This window comes from Mustela lutreola, chromosome 1 (genome assembly GCF_030435805.1).
Source record: "Mustela lutreola isolate mMusLut2 chromosome 1, mMusLut2.pri, whole genome shotgun sequence".
NCBI lineage: Eukaryota > Metazoa > Chordata > Mammalia > Carnivora > Mustelidae > Mustela > Mustela lutreola.
Window position 1 is genome coordinate 282,809,324 of NC_081290.1, and position 14,962 is coordinate 282,824,285.

The 14,962-nt window shown below is 53.0% G+C and overlaps 1 protein-coding gene across 3 annotated transcripts; it reads right to left on the minus strand.

Annotated features, from left to right (window-relative positions):
* Positions 1–57: 57 nt before the first annotated feature.
* MEN1 (menin 1) lies at positions 58–6,384 on the minus strand. Of its 3 annotated transcripts, none has more exons than XM_059146499.1 (10): positions 6,235–6,384; positions 5,384–5,844; positions 4,268–4,476; positions 3,954–4,082; positions 3,611–3,651; positions 3,444–3,531; positions 2,626–2,762; positions 2,118–2,253; positions 1,569–1,733; positions 58–1,363 (listed from the first exon to the last, which is right to left on the minus strand). In XM_059146499.1, coding segments are annotated over exons 1-10 (1,851 nt in total). In that variant the 5' UTR covers positions 6,237–6,384; the 3' UTR covers positions 58–880. The 3 variants fall into 3 exon arrangements, with proteins under 3 accessions (XP_059002482.1, XP_059002493.1, XP_059002500.1); XM_059146510.1 differs by having other exon boundaries at positions 6,223–6,375; XM_059146517.1 differs by having other exon boundaries at positions 6,142–6,329.
* Between the last annotated feature and the right edge of the window lie 8,578 nt (positions 6,385–14,962).

Below are 14,962 nucleotides of genomic sequence, written 5' to 3' on the forward strand. Positions count from 1 at the left end.
GTCCCGCCCGCCCCTCCCGCAATTTCCCCGATGAAACACGGACGTGTACTTTTTTTTTTTTTTTTTACAAAATGTATTCATCTTCCTTGGAACTGAAAAATAAATCTATGTACAAAACAGGAAGAGATCAGGCTCCCCTCACCCACTCGCAAACCCCTGCAGATTTCCTCCAGAGTCCCCTGAGACGGGCTGGACCTCGGGGAGGTTCCCAGAGGGTCGGAAAGAGGTCTGCTCTGATCTGGGGCCAGTTTGGTCAGGAAGGGGGCGGGGCTCAGGATTCACAGGCCGGAGACTGCGTTTCGTGTCCCAGACTCGCAGGGCAGAGAAGGGAAGAAGCTAGGATTTCCAAACTCTGAAAGTTTTAAGTTCTTTGGGGTCGGGGGCTTGGATTCCCAAAGGATGGAATTCTGAAGTGCGGAACTGTACTCCTAGGGGCCGAGCGGAGTCCCAGGTTCCGGAGTTGGAGGCGGGACCTGTGCTTCTGGGGTGTAGGGCGAAACCTCCGCCCCACAGGCAGGGAGCAACCATGAGCAGCCCCGGTCTGGTCCAGGGTTAGAGCCTCGGTTCTGAGGTGGGGCCTGTTTCCAGTGCTTGGACCTTTAAAGATTAATGATGGAGCTCCAAGTGAGGTTTCCCTTGGCCGGCTGGGATTCCAGGGGATGCGATCTACATTCCAATGACCGGCAGAGCCGGGGAGTGGTCTGCCCTCCCGCAAGTTGCAGCAGGGGTTCCGGGTGGGGGTGGGGCCTGAAGGAGGGGCTCAGGCCCCCTTGGCCCGGGGGCGGGGCTTGGGCTCGAGGGCCGGGTGGGGGTGACGGGGGTGGCCCCTCCATCGGGACCGAGTGCCCTTGTCCCCCCACCGCAAGGGCCGGCAGGTAGTTCAGAGGCCCTTGCGCTGGCGCTTGAGGAAGGAAAGCGTGTAGTCGCTAGGTGTAGACACCTTCTGCTTCTTCATCTGCACTTGCGACTGCGCCGTGAGCTGCAGCTTGATGGCGCTCGAGTTGATCTTGGTGGCCACCAGCAGCTCCTTCATGCCCTTCATCTTCTCGCTCTGGAAAGTGAGCACCGGGCCCTCGGGCGGTGGCGACGCCGCAGGCGGTGGCGCCGGAGCCGTGCTGCCTCCTTCCGGGCCGCGGGCAGTGCCGGGGACCGTCCCTGGGGGCTTCCGAGGAGGTCCTGACATCGCCCCCTGGCCTCCGCCCGGGACCTTATCCAGGGCCGGCTTTTTAGGCGGCGGCGGCTCCTCAGGCTTGGACTCACGCCGGGGGCCTCGCCGGCGTCCTTCACGGGCTTCCTCGCCCCAAAGCTCCTCCGCCTCGGCCGCCTCGGCCTCCCGACTCACGATGCGCACCTTCTGCCGTACCTGGCCAGGGAGGGAAAGTGGAGACCAGGCTGCAGGCCTGTGGCTGGAAGCCCAGGACCAGCCTCGGGCCACGCATCCCAGGGCCTCAGTCCTATCTGCACGCAAAGGGGACAAGCCAAGCCTCTTCAGGACCACAAAGGTTCTGCTTCGGCAGCCGCCATCACCCCCCTGGCCTCCCCTGCCGCCCTGCGCAGCTGCGCCTCACCTGTCCCTCGAACCGGCCTAGGGACTGCACGAGGAAGGTGGCCCAGCCCACGTGCAGCACCGGCGTGGGGCTGCCCTCTTCCCACTTGCAGATGCCGTCATAGAACCGCAGCAGGTGGGCAAAGCACTCTGGGTCCTGCAGGGCAGAACCCTGGCTCTGGGCACCCTGGGCAAGGGGTAAAGATGTCTTAGATCTTTCAGAACCTCCTTCCTTTTATAAAACCAGTCCTTAGCCAGGACTTGGGGGAAGGCAGAAGCCAACTCTTACCTATACCCCACCCCCCCAACTGAATGAGGGGCACTGACCATGAGAGAGATGGGCTTCCACACCCTTTCCCTGCAGGCACAGAGTAGTGACCCCTAAAGTCACTCCCTCAAAGCCAGGCCAGGGACCCCCTACAGCAGATAGAATGTAGCTCTCCATGCGGGGCCACCTTCCCCCAGCAGGCCCCAGTCCCACGCAGCAGTCCCTGTGGCCACGGACGGGGAGCTCTGCTGGGGGGCAGGGAGGCCCGCAAGGTGAACACAGGCTGCCCCTCCAGCCCTTCACCTGGGTCTGCTCCCCTGGCCGCTCCTCGCCGGCCTCCAGCAGGCTGGCTGCCTCCTTCAGCAAGTTGGGGATGACATCATTGGCTACTTCGAAGAACTCCTTGTAGATCTCCTCGTCCTCACGGCAGTAGTTGTAGCTGTGAGAGCAGTAGGGCACTGTGGGGTCTGGGCCATGGCAGGGACCCCCAGGGACCTGGTGAGCGGATGGAGTCTTCCCTTGGAAATCATGGGTCTGAGTAAGGGGTGGGGGGAGCATGGGGCGGGGGGTACAAGTTCGACTGCTGGATGGCAGTGGTCGCAAACTGGGAGGCCATGGGAGCCAGGGAAAGGTGTGAGGCCCTCATCAAGGGGTCCCAGCCTCCTGGGTGATGGTGGCTTTGGCTGTCTGGGGACTGGAGGGAGAAGGGGTAGGGCTGGGGACCCAGGCCTCACGCCTGGATGAGGGTGGTTGGAAATTAGGTAGAAGGGGAAGGCCAGCCGGCCTGAGGCCCTGGCAGGGGCATCCTCACTCCTGGATGACAGTGGCCGTGTCAGCCCACGCCTGGAGGGCTTCGCGCACATTGCGGTTGCGACAGTGGTAGCCAGCCAGGTACATGTAGGGGTAGATGTGCTCATCCCGGTAGTAGGTCTTGGCTGAGGCAATGCCCTGGGGACAGAGCGGAGGGACCTCAGGGCGCAGCCCCAGTGGCCGTGGATGGCAAAAATCCCATTCGGTCACACCCGTGAGGTGCAGTGGGCTGATCCCAGAGAGTCTCGTCTCTGATCTCACCCCACCCCCCTCTGTCCTCTCTGCCAATTGCTCCTGCCCAGGCTCTGCAGGGGGCTACCTGTTGAGGCCTGGACCACACTGCAGGGGGCAGAGACCCCCAGAGAACAAGGGCTAGGAAAGGGAAGGGACCCATTCTCCAAGCTCGGGACGCATCCATTTCCCGGACACACTCCTACATAAACACCAAAGGCTTTTAAGCCGGGCCCAATGTCCCTCCTACTCCCCAAGCCCCACAGAGTTAACAACCCCTTCCTAGGGCTCCCGCCACAGGTGACCTCTATTATACTCTAGGACAATAACAGGCAGCAGAAAAAGCAGGGTTGAGGGGACAAATTCAGACCCCAGCCCTCCCACGCTGGGGAACACAGAACACCCCTCAGACAGCCCTCTGTGCTCTCAATACATGCGAGGCAAAAACTAAATGAGACACGGATGGGCGATACCCCTCGATACACGTCAAGTTCCTCTCTCCTCACCTGCCCCCTCCCAGTCCCCAAACAGAATGGGACCCCAGCCACTGTTGGGCCCCCCTTCTGTACCCTCCTGAGATGTCCCCACCTTGTGGTAGAGGGTGAGTGGGTCTGGCCGGCCGGGGGTAGGCTCCAGTTCCTCCAGATCCGCCAGGTTCCCCAGTGCCATGGGGTACCTGGGAAAGAGTCATTGAGTCCAGGCTGCCTCCCAGCCACCCGCTCGGAGGCCCAGCCTGGCCACTTTCCCCTACTGACCTTTCCAGATGTCCCAGGTCATAGAGCAGCCAGAGCAACTTCTGGGGGTGGGGGGTGAAGAAGAGAGAGAGAGAGAGAGGCATGAGGGGGAAGGGGAGGAGGGTCTCAGTCTCCCAGGCAGATGGGAGTTCGGCAGCAGCAGGGACCTCCCACCAGGTGGCTGGGATCAGAATTGAGGAACCAGCCCCTTCGGGAGTCCAAGCCCTTTCACATCCCAGTTCTACTTTTCCCAAGAGCCCTGGGAAAGGCCAGGCAGAGAATGATCAACCTGTGTTCTGGAAGGGGAAGCTGCAGCTCGGGAAGGGAAAGCGCCCCCACCCAGGGTCCCCCAGGCACCCCTCACCTGCTGGAGCTGCAGCAGCTCCAGGGAGTCGGTGTGCAGGTCGATGGAAGGGTTGATGGCACACACCATGAACGCCACCTCCATCTTGCGGTCACAGCGCAAGTACGAGCCTTTCAGGTACAGCCAGCTCTTGGGAAAGGACAAGACCAGATGTCTCAGGATGGCCCACTTGGGCTTGCTCCAGAAAATGACCACCAGGAAAAGGGGATTCCCCCCTCATTCCTGGCATATGGAGGTGATGCCAGGAGGAGGGGAAGTGGCTTGGGCTAGGAGAGAAGAGTACCAAGTGCACCAAGTTGGGGGAGGGGCAGTACCCGCTCAGCCACACCCGCGTTGACCGTCTGGCCCCTGCGATCCTCGTTGCCCTTGCCATGCCAAGTGACCTCAGCTGTCTGTTCTCCGTTGGGCCCAAACACTACCCAGGCGTGGTCCTCGGACAGGGCCAGGTGGACATCGCGGAGACCCAGAGCCTGGCAGGCCCCCACCACGGCAAAGGCCACACCAGAGCTGTCCAGTTTAGTGCCTGTGGAAGGGAAGGAAATGCAAGAGGGTCCTCTGAGCTCTGACCTAGGGGAAGGGGCCAGGTCGTGATGGGCCATGCTTCCTCCCATGCTCACCTCCAGGCCTGTGCCCAAACCTTAGAGGCTCCTGCCCATCAGTTCTCAATCCCTTTCCTCCTTTGTGTTCGAAGCCTCTCCCTCCCCCTTGACGTGCTGCAGCAGAAGACCTAGTTCTAGGCTTTCCCGCAACTCCACCCAGTCTTTGACCCTGTCCCTCTCTTTCTCTGCAACCACATTATAATTGCTTTATTGTGCCTGTTAGGTTATAACAGGGACAGCAAAAACGGGACCCTCTGGCCAACACTCCTTCTTCATACACCCACTAGTAGATACTCCTAATTTCTGTTACTCTTTTCCTGCTAGGCACAGAAGAGGCCTCAGATTCCTTCTCAGCGTGGCACTCCAGGACCTGATTGCCAGTCTACTGGGCTTGGAGCAACGAAGAAAGTTCTTTGCAAGCCCTGAGTCTTAAGCTCCTTGATGTGAAGCCCCGCCCTCATCTACTGACTTTCATGTTAAGTGTCTGAAATGTAGCCGGTTTATGGCTCCTCGCTCCCCAAATCTGCTCCTGCCTTCAGTGCCTCATACTGGGCTGAGGGACTCCTGTAGCTGCTCAAGGGTGGGGATGGGGGTACTGAGGAGGCAGAGTCAAGTGAGTGGGGTGCAGGCCATTCTGTGCCTTAGGCATTATCACTTCCCTTCTCTGGGCTTCAGTTTCCCTTGCTGCAAAGAGGGTAGTAACACTTGCCCCACTTCACAAGGCTTACAGGTCTTAATGGGTTCTGCAAACCAGACAGGGTTGTGAAGAGGTGGGCCAAGGTTCCCAGGTGAGACAGGATTCTCGCCCTTTGCCACCTGTCAGGCTCCAACCTGTGATGAAGCTGAAGAGGGATTGGATGTGGGCCCGATCCTTGAAGTAGGAGCGGCTGAGGCTGTTCCAGATGACATCGGAGACCTTCTTCACCAGTTCTCGGCTGGAGACACCCCCCTCTCGCGGGTAGAGAGACAGGTCGACAGCGCCACGGATCTGGGCGGTGAAGCGGGCATACAGCGCAGCGATGATGGACAGGTCAGCCACAGGGAAGTAGGTAAGCCCGCCAGGTGGGTCGGGCGCGGGGCTGGGCTGGAAGGTGAGCTCGGGCACATTGGTGGGGATGACGCGGTTGACAGCAAGGAAATGCTCCACGAAGCCCAGTACCAAGGACAGGAGCACCAGGTCCGGTTCCTCTCGGCCCAACTCGGCAGCGAACAGCCGCACCACGTCGTCGATGGAGCGCAGCGGGAACAGCGTCTTCTGGGCGGCCTTCAGCCCCATGGCGGCGGGCCTCGGCCTGCGGGCGAGCCGGAGGAGGGAGGGTCGGGCGGGTACGACCGGGGAGCCCCCTCCCAGGCTCAGCTAAGGTTCTACACCCCCACTCCCTACATTCTCTTGCTTTCCTGCCCCCCCCCGCCCTCCGCTCGTCTGTTCCCCCTGTTCCGTGGAAGACCCCTCAGCCGAGGCAGTAAGGGCCTCCTCGTCCCCCACAACCCTAGGAGCCGCGGCCCCGACGGGGGTGCGCCCCTAGGACCCCGCTGGGGAACCCTCCCTGGCCGCCCCGCCCCCTCTCTACGACCGTATCCCCGGGCACCTAGAGTCTGTCCGGAACACGCCCTTAGGCCAAGCCCCCCAAATCCCAAGGAGAGTCCTGGCCTGGGTCCCCCGCGCCCACCTCCGCGCTTACATCCCACACAAGGCACCACGGCGCCCGCCGCCTGGAGCCTGCTGGGAAATGGAGTTCCGCCCCTTGGGCCGCACCGCCTGCCGGGAAGTGCAGTCCCGGGCTCTCTCCTGTCCCTGCTGCGTCTTGAAATGGTGGCCGGCCCGACAATCCGCGGTGGCTGATGGGAGTGGTAGTCCCGCAGCTCTGGGCTCCTGAGCCGTAGGTGAGGAGTGGAGGCTGCGCCACCTTCCTGAGATCCTCCGGGATTGGTCACTCCATTTCACGCCCTCCAGGTAGGCCGTGGAAGCGCGGTAGATTCTGGGAGATGTAGTCCAGGGAGTGACGCAGGCATTCTTCAGGCTGCTCTGGCTTCGGCTTTCCCATGTAGTCAAGATGTGAGGAACACGGGTACTTTTAAACAATGCAGGGTTCGGGGCGCCTGGGTGGCTCAGTGGATTAAGCCGCTGCCTTCGGCTCAGGTCATGATCTCAGGGTCCTGGGATCGAGTCCCGCATCGGGCTCTCTGCTCAGTGGGGAGCCTGCTTCCTCCTCTCTCTGTCTGCCTCTCTGCCTACTTGTGATCTCTCTCTGTCAAATAAATAAATAAAATCTTTAAAAAAAAAAAAAAAAAAAAAACAATGCAGGGTTCCGTACGTGCCTTCAAACCCTTGAGTTGGGTATTTATCCATATCCATTAACATGTAAATGTGACTACTGTATCTAGCAGTTCTTCCCTAGTTCTGTTCTTCAGGAAGTTTAATATCTGTGCAAAGAGGAACATTTTAAGAATCATTATAGTTACTTGTAATAGGGTAAGAGCGTATTATTGAGGGGGAAAAAAGCTTCAGAACGATATTTGTGATAAGATATTATCTACATTAAGAAAAAAATTTTAAGAGGCATTTTTTATTTTTTAAAAGATTTTATTTATTTATTTGACAGAGAGAGAGATCACAAGTAGGCAGAGAGGCAGGCAGAGAGAAAGGGGGAAGCAGACTCCCCGCTGAGCAGAGAGCCTGCTTCAGGCCTGGATCCCAGGACCCTGAGACCATGACCCAAGGCAAAGGCAGAAGCTTTAACACACTGAGCCATCCAGGTGCCCAAGAGGCTTTTTTTTTTTTTTAAAGATTTTATTTGTTTATTTATTTGCCAGAGAGAAAGAGAGCATACAGGCAGGGGAGCGGCAGTCAGAGGGAGAAGCTCAGTGGGGAGCTTCATGCGGGGCTCAATCCTAGGACCCCAAGATCATGACCTGAGCCAAAGGCAGACACGTAACCGACTGAGCCACAAGTCGTCCTTATTAAGAACATTTCAAACCAATACTAAATAATTTCTACAGAATCATCCATTCACCTTCCTTATTAATTCAACAAACAGGTTTTAGGTGCTTGTGGGCCAGGCACTCAGTCCTAGGCACTGGATATATAGCAGTAAGGAAAACATCAAATTTCCACCCTTCTTCACCTCCATAGGTATTTCCCCCCACATCCATAAGTCTAGTCTCATCATGAGAAAACATCTGGCAAGCCCAAACTGAGGAACATTCTACAAAACACCTGACCAGTACTCTTCAAAAGTGTCAAGGTCATAAAAGATGAGGAAAGAAAAAAAACTTGCAGATTAGAACAGAGTAAGACAGGACAACCAAATGCAACATGGTATTTTGGGTTGAAGTCTGGGACAGAACAAGGACATTAACGGAAAAAAATGGTCAACAGGGTGACTGACCTTTGTAGTTTGCCTAGGACTAAAGGGACTTTAGGAGTATAGGACTTTTGTTTTTTTAATAAAGATTTAAAAAAAAAATTTTTTTTTTTTTTTGACAGAGACACATCAAGAGAGAAAACCCAAGCAGGGGGAGTGGGAGAGGGAGAAGCAGGAAGCTGGACTCCCACAGAGCAGGGAGCCCAGTGCAGGCCTGGGCTCAGGGCCTTGGGCTCAGGGCCTTAGCCAAAGGCACACACCCAACCACTGAGCCACCCAGGTGCCCCAGGAACATGGGATTTTAGTCTTAAAACCAAGTCAGGGTATCTGGGAACCCTCCCTGTGAAATTTAAATAAAGTCTATAGCTTTGTTCATAGTTTTCATCGGTTAGGTTTGATAAATGTATCCTGATTATGTCAGATGTTAACATTAGGGGAAGCTGGGCAGAGTGTATACGGGGACGAGAACACCAATGACCAAGCTCTGGGGTACTTCTTCTCATAGAGATTAGGAGACTAGGAGGAACAAGCAAAGAAGACTGGCCGGAGAGATAGGAAGAAAATCAGATGAGCCTTTGTGCAGAAGAAGACAGAGGTGTGACCAATAGTATCAGATGCTGTTGATAGGTTAGCAAACTAAGCATGGAAGGCTGACTGGATTTGGTTCAGAGGGAACGCCTGGTGACCACGTTAAGAGCAGTTTGGGAGCAAAAACCTGGAGATCCTTGGCTCAAGAAAAATGAGAGGAAAGAAATTGGTGACAGTGCTAACACTCAACACTTTCAGGGAGCTTTGCGGCAAAGATGGAAGAAAAACAAGATGGCAGCTGGTGGGCGGGGCAGGGGTTGGGGGGAAGAGGGTCAAAGGAGGTTGAGGTGGTGGTGGTGAATAGAGCCTCCCAAAGGGGCGCCTGGGTGGCTCAGTGGGTTAAAGCCTCTGTCTTCTGCTTGGGTCGTGATCCCAGGGTCGTCAGGCTCTCTGCCCAGCAGGGAGCCTGCTTACCCCCTCCCTCTCTGCTGCCTCTCTGCCTACTTGTAATCTCTGTCTGTCAAGTAAATAAATAAAATCTTAAAAAAAAAAAAAAATAGAGCTTCCAATGCATGGAGGGTATGAGAGTTCCTGAGTGGCGTGTTTGGCCTTTGCTAGGAACATGAACAGTTTCCCTGCAATAATTGGAGAGAAGGCAGACTACATGGGCACATGTACTTGGGGACTTTAATGTTCTCGGTGAAACAGGAAACCCAGGTGGTGGTGTCTTTCCCTCCACACCTTTGCTCAGATGTCACCTTCTCAATGAATCTGACCCAGACCTGACCAGCCTACTCGAGATCACGCTCTCTGAGGCGCCTGGATGCATCAGACTCTTGATTCCAGCTCAGGTCATGATCTCAGGGTGCTGGGGTAGAGCACCCCCCGCCCCCCCCTACCCTCCGCCCTCCGCCTTGGGCTCTGAGCTCAGGAGGAAGTCTGCTTGTCCCTCTGCCCCTCCCCCATGTGTGCACCTGCTCTCTCTCAAATACAGTCTTAAAAAAAAAAGATCAGGGGCACCTGGGTGGCTCAGTGGGTTAAGCCACTGCCTTCGGCTCAGGTCATGATCTCAGGGTCCTGGGATCGAGTCCCGCATCGGGCTCTCTGCTCGGCAGGGAGCCTGCTTCCTCCTCTCTCTCTGCCTGCCTCTCTGCCTACTTGTGATCTCTCTCTGTCAAATAAATAAATAAAATCTTAAAAAAAAAAAAAAAAAAGATCATACTCTCCAACCCAAATTTCTCTTTCAATCCCTCCACTCTGCTCTACTCACCCCCCGCCCCACCAAATTAGTAACACTTTCTAGAACAGAGTTTCTCCACCATGGCCATATTGACATTTGAGCCTAGAAAATTCTTTGTAGTTGGAGACAGCCCTCTGTGCTCTGGGATGTTTAGCAGCATCGCTTGTTTCTATCAACTAGATGCCAGTAGCCCGTCTTCCTCTGTTGTGACAGCTGATAATGTCTGCAGACATGGCCAAGTGTCCCCTTGGGGGGGGGGAGCAAGATTACTCCCAATCGAGAACCACCTTTCTAGCATCTTATATAACTTATTTGTTCATTGATTATCTCCTCCTACCAAAAAAAAAAAAGCTCCACGAGGACAGGATATTGTCTCTTTCGTTCACTGATGTGTCCCATGTGCCCAGAATAGAGTCTGGTGTACAGTTGGTCTTCAGCAAAGATTTGCTGAATAAATAGATGAATTCTGCAGGAGAGTAACTATAATGATTGACCTGGAATTTATGCTGTGTGAGGCGGGACGAAAGACACATCAGGGACGAGTGACAGTCCAAGTATGGCAAAATCAGTGGATTGTAGGTTCCAGTGGGGTCAAAAGTTTACTGGGGTTGGGGTGTTAGAGCTGGAAAGATAGGGGTGTTGGTTAGAGATGCTTGAGATAGGAATGCTTGGGATCGAAGTTACAGGGAGAGAGCTGTCGTTATTGGCAATGAAATGACCTAGCACGGTGCTTCCAGTAGAAATGTAACATGAGCTATATTTATAAAACTTTAAAATTCCTAGTAACTACATTTAAAAAAGTAAAAGACTTAAGCAAAATTAATTTTAATTATGTCCAAATGTTATTTCAAGTTGTAGTCGATATAAAAATTATTAACGATAATTTATGTATTTTTTGACACTGAGTTTTTGAAATCCGCTCTATTTTATATGCACAGCACATCTCACTTCAGGCTAGTCCCTTGTCAAGGGCTCCAGAGCCCGTGTATTTGGTGGCCGTCATGCAGGCGGAAGCAGCTTTCCAAGATGGCTGTGGGAGCGTGCGGCTGGGGCAGCAGCAGAAGAAGACGAGGTGCCATGGGAGAGGAGGGTTCAAGGAACAGAGAGACCCAGGGCTGGGTCATGCATATGTTCTATCAGAGTCTCTAAGAATTAAAACTGGAGTAGGAAGGAGAGAGTGACAGCAAGTCAGGAGCTGGAATGCATGCCCTCCTGAGTGTCCGAAAGTGATGAGGGAACAGGAGGCTGGCTGAGGATGGAGCAGGGGCTGGCACCTTGCACCCCCTCTCCACCCACTCCCCTTGGTAATATGTGTGACATTCCACAGGCACCCCTGACTGCCCTAAAAGAAGAACAAATAGTTAACTTGCAGAGATCATAGTCCTGCAAGGCAGGAGTCTCTCTTGGTTTATAAATGTCCTTGAGATTTACAACAAAGAAGTTACCTTATCAATAGCCCAATTTCCAAAGATACATAACTCAGTTTCTCAAGCCCTAACGTCACCCTCCCCTCCATAAAAAACTGAAGGAGACGGAGGTAGAAGGAAAAGTAAATAAAGTTAAATTTCTTTTAAGACCTAAATCTCACTAACAAGGACGTTTGATAGCAGGAATGTAACATTCCACCAGGAGACTCCCAATTGTCTTTATGTTAGTGCCTCATTAGAGGGAAAGTGGCCTTGGCTTGATAGTAACCAGGCCTTCCATATCCTGACAGTCTTCTTTATCCCAATAGCCCTTCTGAACAACCCTTTGTCCTCACCTACCCAACTCCTGTGTATATAACCAGCCACTCCTCACAACCCGGGGCAGCAGCATCTCCGTCTGCCCACGGGTCCTGTCCCCGTGCTTTAATAAACCACCATTTTGCACCAAAGATGTCTTAAGAATTCTTTCTTTAGTCGTCAGCTCCGAACCTCTCCCCACCGAACCTGACTTAGGTTCTGGGACTTCATCAAAAGGAGGAGGAGGGTGTCCGTGAGCGGCAGTGAGAATCATGGAGAGCACCTACAGCCCCCGTGTTAGAAGGAGGTGCAGTAGTGACCTCAGGTTCCTGCTAGAGTGGGGGGTTGAGGACCATTTACAGATGGGGATGCGGACATGGGGGATTTTGCTGGAGATGGCCATGAGCCTGGAGGGCACCGTGGATCGCTAGTCGGAACTGTGCATGGAGATGAGGTCAGAAAAGGGGACAGCCAGAGCATGGAGAACCTAGGTGACACTGAGCAACAGGGATAAAGGGCAGGACTAGTTTTGATGGTCCTGAGGCAGGAGTGAGGTGGGGGGCCGGTGTGAGGGTGAGAGTACTGAGGGCTGGGCTTCCTGCCAACACTAGGAAGGGCCCTAAAGCTCTGACTTGATTTCTGCTGATGGAAGCAAGGGGACTCGGGGAGGGTAGCCCCTCTTGATGTCTGCCAGTGTATGCATATATACGGGCACATATGACAACACAGAGACGTAAATTCACCTCATGGGGGGAAGGGAGAGAGTCACAGCAGAATTCACTTTCTAATTTACAAAACAAAAGGTATCATAATTAAAATTAATACAATTTTTAAAAGATTTTATTTATTTATTTGACAGAGACACAGCAAGAGAGGGAACACAAGCCAGGGGAGTGGGAGAGGGAGAAGCAGGCCTCTCGCCAAGCAGGGAGCCTGATGCGGGGCTGGATCCCAGGACCCTGGGATCATGACCTGAGCTGAAGGCAGATGCCCAATGACTGAGCCACCCAAGTACCCCCCAAATTAATTTAAAATAGCATCAACTATGTAATATTCTTTTTAAAAAAAAAAATTTTATTTATTGAGGCTGGTTAAATGTCTGCATTTGGCTTAGGGTATGATCCCAGAGACCTGGGCTTGAGCCCTATATCGGGCTCCCTGTTCTGTGGGGAATCTGCTTCTCCCTCTCCCTCTGCCTCCCCGTCCTACTCTAGTTCTCTCTCACTCTGCTCTGTCTCTCATTCTCACTCTCAAATAGAAAAAAAAAAAAAAGACACCCGCCCCCCAAAAAGATTTTATTTATTTATTTGAGAGAGAGAGTGAGCATGCACCTGTGAGTGGGAGTGGAGGGTACAGAGGGAGAGGGAGAAGCAAGCTCCCCGCTAAGCATGGAGCCCGATGCGGGGCTTGATCCCAGGACCCTGAGATCATGACCTGAGCCCAAGGCAGACACTCACCGACTGAGCCACCCAGGTGCCCCGGCTATGTAATATTCTTGACAAAAAAGTTAAATGTGAATGTAATGGGGAAACCATCAGAAATATGTAAATTGCAGGCCATTCTACAAAACAATAGGCCTAGACCCATGGGAAAAAAATGTTAATATCATGGAGGCAACAAAAATGGAGGCCAGTAGAATTGTTCCAGGTTATTGGAGACTAGAGAGCCTGGACCCCCAAATGCAACCTTTGATCTAGAATCAGATATCTGATTTTTTTTTAATGCCATAAAGTACATTTTGGGGGCGCCTGGGTGGCTCAGTGGGTTATGCCTCTGCCTTCGGCTCAGGTAATGATCTCAGGGTCCTGGGATCGAGCCCCGTGTCGGGTTCCCTGCTCAGAAGGGAGCCTGCTTCCCCCTCTCTCTCTGCCTACCTCTCTGCCTACTTGTGATCTCTGTCTGTCAAATAAATAAATAAAATCTTAAAAAAAAAAAAGATTAAAAAAAAGAACATTTTGGACACAGTCGTACCATGAATTGGGCAGCTTAAACAACAGAAAAACACAGAAATGTCTTGTCCCCCCATCTGGAATTTGGAAGGCTGAGGTCAGGGTGTCCGCCAGGCTGATTCCCTCTGAGGCCACGAGGAAAAATCTGGTCTAGACCTCTCCGCAGCTGCTGGGGGTTTGCTGACAATCTGTGGTGGTCCGTGGCTTATAGAAGCGTCGCCCCAATCTTTGCCTGCACCTTCACATGGCCTTCTCCCTGTGTGTCTTTGTGTCTGCTTCTCCTTCTGCCCCTCCCCGTTTGGACTCTGTTTCTCAAATAAAATCTTTAAGAAAAAAAAAGGTAAAAAAAAACTTTTTTTTAAAAAAAGATTTTATTTATTTATTTAACAGACAGAAATCACAAGTAGGCAGAGAGGCAGGCAGAGAGAGAGGAGGAAGCAGGATCTCTGCCGAGCAGAGAGCCTGATGCGGGGCTTGATCCCAGGACCCTGGGATCATGACCCGAGCCGAAGGCAGAGGCTTTAACCCACTGAGCCACCCAGGCGCCCCCCCAAAAAACTTTTTTAAAGCAAACTCTAACCCCATGGGGCACAAACTCACAACCCCAAGATCAAGAATCGCACGTTCTACTGACTGAGCCAGCCGGGTCCTACAAGTTTTCCTTTTCTTAAAGTAACTGGTCATATTGGATCAGGGCCCACCTTAATGAACTCATTTTATTTATTTATTTATTTGTTTGTTTGTTTAAAATATTTTTAAAATTTATTTGACAGGCAGAGATCACAAGTAGGCGGAGAGGCAGGCAGAGAGAGAGGAGGAAGCAGGCTTCCCACTTGAGCAGAGAGCCCAATGCGGGGCTCGATCCCGGGACCTGGGATTGGGCTGAAGGCAGCCACTTCACCGACTGAGCCACCGAGGCAGCCCTTCTTCTTCTTCTTCTTTTTCTTTTTAAGATCTATTTATATATTTTAGAGAGCGAGCTGGGGGGACAAAGGGAGAGAGGGAATTTCCAGCAGACACCCCCTGCTGAGCACAGAGCTGGACATTATGCTCAAGCCCATGACCCTGAGACCATGACCCCAGCCGAAATTAAAGAGTTGGACACTTAACGAACTGAGCCACCCAGGTGCTGCATGGTCACTCCTTGTTCTTTTTTTTTTTAAGATTTTATTTATTTATTTGACAGACAGAGATCACAAGTAGGCGGGGGGCGGGGGGGAGCCGGTGGGGAGCAGGCTCCCCGCTGAGCAGAGAGCCCGATGCGGGGCTCCATCCCAGGACCCTGGGATCATGACCTGGGTCGCTCCTTGTTCTTAAGGGATGCCTGTGAAATAGGATGCCTCAGTGTAAGACGTCTGCAGCTTCCTTCCAAATGATAGCAGGGTACGTGCTATACACAAATGCAGATATGGATAGATACGGAGGGGAAGCCAAAGCAGCAAAATGTGAACAGTTGGTGAGTAGAGGTGGAGAGTGCTTTCTTGATCTTTCCGTAGGTTTGAAATTTGTCCACATAAAACATTGGAAGAAAATTAATTCTATTTATTTATTTTTAAGACTTTATTTTTTTAAAGATTTTATTTATTTATTTGCAAGACAGAGAG